General features: G+C 42.9%; 1 protein-coding gene across 1 annotated transcript; it reads right to left on the reverse strand.

Annotated features, from left to right (window-relative positions):
- Window positions 1-277: 277 nt before the first annotated feature.
- On the reverse strand, window positions 278-2182 carry LOC122293173. Its single transcript, XM_043101662.1, has 2 exons — window positions 1559-2182; window positions 278-1291 (listed from the first exon to the last, which is right to left on the reverse strand). Exons 1-2 carry the CDS (start codon window positions 2133-2135, stop codon window positions 516-518), a joined length of 1353 nt encoding a protein of 450 aa, XP_042957596.1. The 5' UTR covers window positions 2136-2182; the 3' UTR covers window positions 278-515.

A 2182-nucleotide genomic window follows, 5' to 3' on the forward strand; every position in this document is an offset into this window, starting at 1 on the left:
TTGTAGCGATTAAAAATGTCACAAAAAGGTAAAGTAATTTTGTAGCAATTATTTTTGCCACAAGTGACTAAAATCGTTGCAAAAGGGCACCAGAAAAAATTGATGTAAGAAGTCATCGGCGAAAAAGAAATCGTTGGAAATAACGTGTTTTTGCGGCGATTGTATTTCTGTCAAACATAAAATGGCCAAGAAAAAACACTTTCTTGTAGTGCAATTACACTGCCAACCTATTTGGGGATTGCAATTTATAATACTACTTGTCACTGCCATGATCTTGTAGCATTTTGAATTGGCTATATATATATATATATATGTATGTATGAATGTATGTACGCAAATCTTCATTTTACAAGTCCTATTAATTCATGAACCAACAAACCAGATACATAATTAAAATGGCGAGACATATTTCACTGCTTCAACATGAAGCTTATTAAATTTAACAAAAGAGTGCTCCTGTCCCCCAGATCTTTGCCTAGAAATCAGGAGCACTATTCAATTAGCTTGAACTTTGATTACCTTTTACAAACTACGCCACGGCCATCCATACCACTTGCGCAATTCAGGTTGCCAAACTCCTCGAACTCCATTGAATTTTCTTCTGTTAACTCACCAGTAAACCTTGCTACAGCACAATCAGTGGAAAAGAGACTTGACGAGGAGAATTCTTTCTGACCACCCAAAACAGGCATGAGCACCCCCATCTTCACCCTACTTACGTAGTTGCTTGCATAAGTCTGCCCCAAAACACCGTTAACTTGACCAGTCAATGTGTAAAACTTGAAACTCAAGTCAAGATGCGCGAAGCAATCCTCCTGGGTGATTCCATAATTGTGAATCTGGGAATCTTTCTCAGATATAGGCACAACTGTTGCTTTGATCTTGAAGTTCCTTTCCACCTCAATTTCTACTGAGTTTGCGTCACGAATCCTTGTGATTGTAACACTTGGAGACGTCATGGATTGCCACCTTGAGCTTTCTTCATCACGAAGGTATATTGGTTCGCCATCGAAGCCCAGCGCAAGGCGGTCGACGGAGTCATCCCAAATCGATGTTTTTCTAGCGCCGATGAAGATCTTGTGAGTGCCGAAGAGGATTCCAAGAGACTGGACCCAGGTGAAGTCCCTTTTCATGTTTTCGCTTCTTTTTCCAATGAAATGGCCATTGATATGGACGTTGGAGTCCGAAACTAGGCAGAAGTCGTGGTCTTTTTGACCATGGAAGTAGAAGGTGATTCCATCTCCACCGACGAATCGTGGGTCTTGGCACACAGCACCGGCACCGTTGCATTCTGCTCAGATTTGCATTTGAAATCAATGTTACAAATTTTTTATCCATGGAGATATTTAACAAAATATTTTCAACAAAAAGCCAAATCTAATTATTATGTTATCAGTTGCATCAAGTTAAGAAATTATTAAGGTCGCACCAATGATTAATGCATGCTGTTTTGAAAGTATTTTCAACCAGAAACGGTATGATTGTTAGAAGGTATCATTCTTTAATTAGTACTCTTATAAAATCCCAAAGAACAGAAGTAGCGTAGGGAGAAACTCACCGCAAACCGGGCTGCAAGTGGCGCAGTTAACACCACAGTTGTCGGGGCAACCGCTAGGACAGGTAAGCTGCATACCATAGCAACGAGGGAAATCCTTGTTCGTACATTTAACTGTCTTTGGTGATGAACTTGAAGCAGGGGGAGGCGGAGGAACGGACAAAGGAGGAGGAGGAGAAGTGCTAGAAGCAGGAGAGGGAGGGGGTGAAGGAGAAGCCTTAGGAGGTGGAGGGGGAGGTGAATGCTTCTTTGGTGGAGGGGGAGGTGAATGCTTCTTTGGTGGGGGAGGTGAATGCTTCTTTGGTGGAGGGGGAGGTGAACGCTTCTTTGGTGGTGGTGGTGGCGGAGATGGCGGCGGTGGCGGCGGATGTTTGCAGACAGGTTCGCAAGTTTGACAATTCATGACACAAGTGCGAGGGCAGGTTGTAGGGCAAAGCTTTTGTACTTTGTAACAAACAGGGTAATTAATCTTGTCTTTGCATCTCACTTTCTTCTGCTTATGAGGTCCTGCCTCTGCCACCATTGCTGTGAACAGGAGGAGAAAGCACACGCTCAAGCGGGCAATGGCTTGAGCTGCCATAATTCTGCTGCTGAAAGAATATGTATGGTTTAAGGATTACTGCTATA

Source organism: Carya illinoinensis, chromosome 14 (assembly GCF_018687715.1).
Source record: "Carya illinoinensis cultivar Pawnee chromosome 14, C.illinoinensisPawnee_v1, whole genome shotgun sequence".
In the NCBI taxonomy this organism is placed as follows: domain Eukaryota; kingdom Viridiplantae; phylum Streptophyta; class Magnoliopsida; order Fagales; family Juglandaceae; genus Carya; species Carya illinoinensis.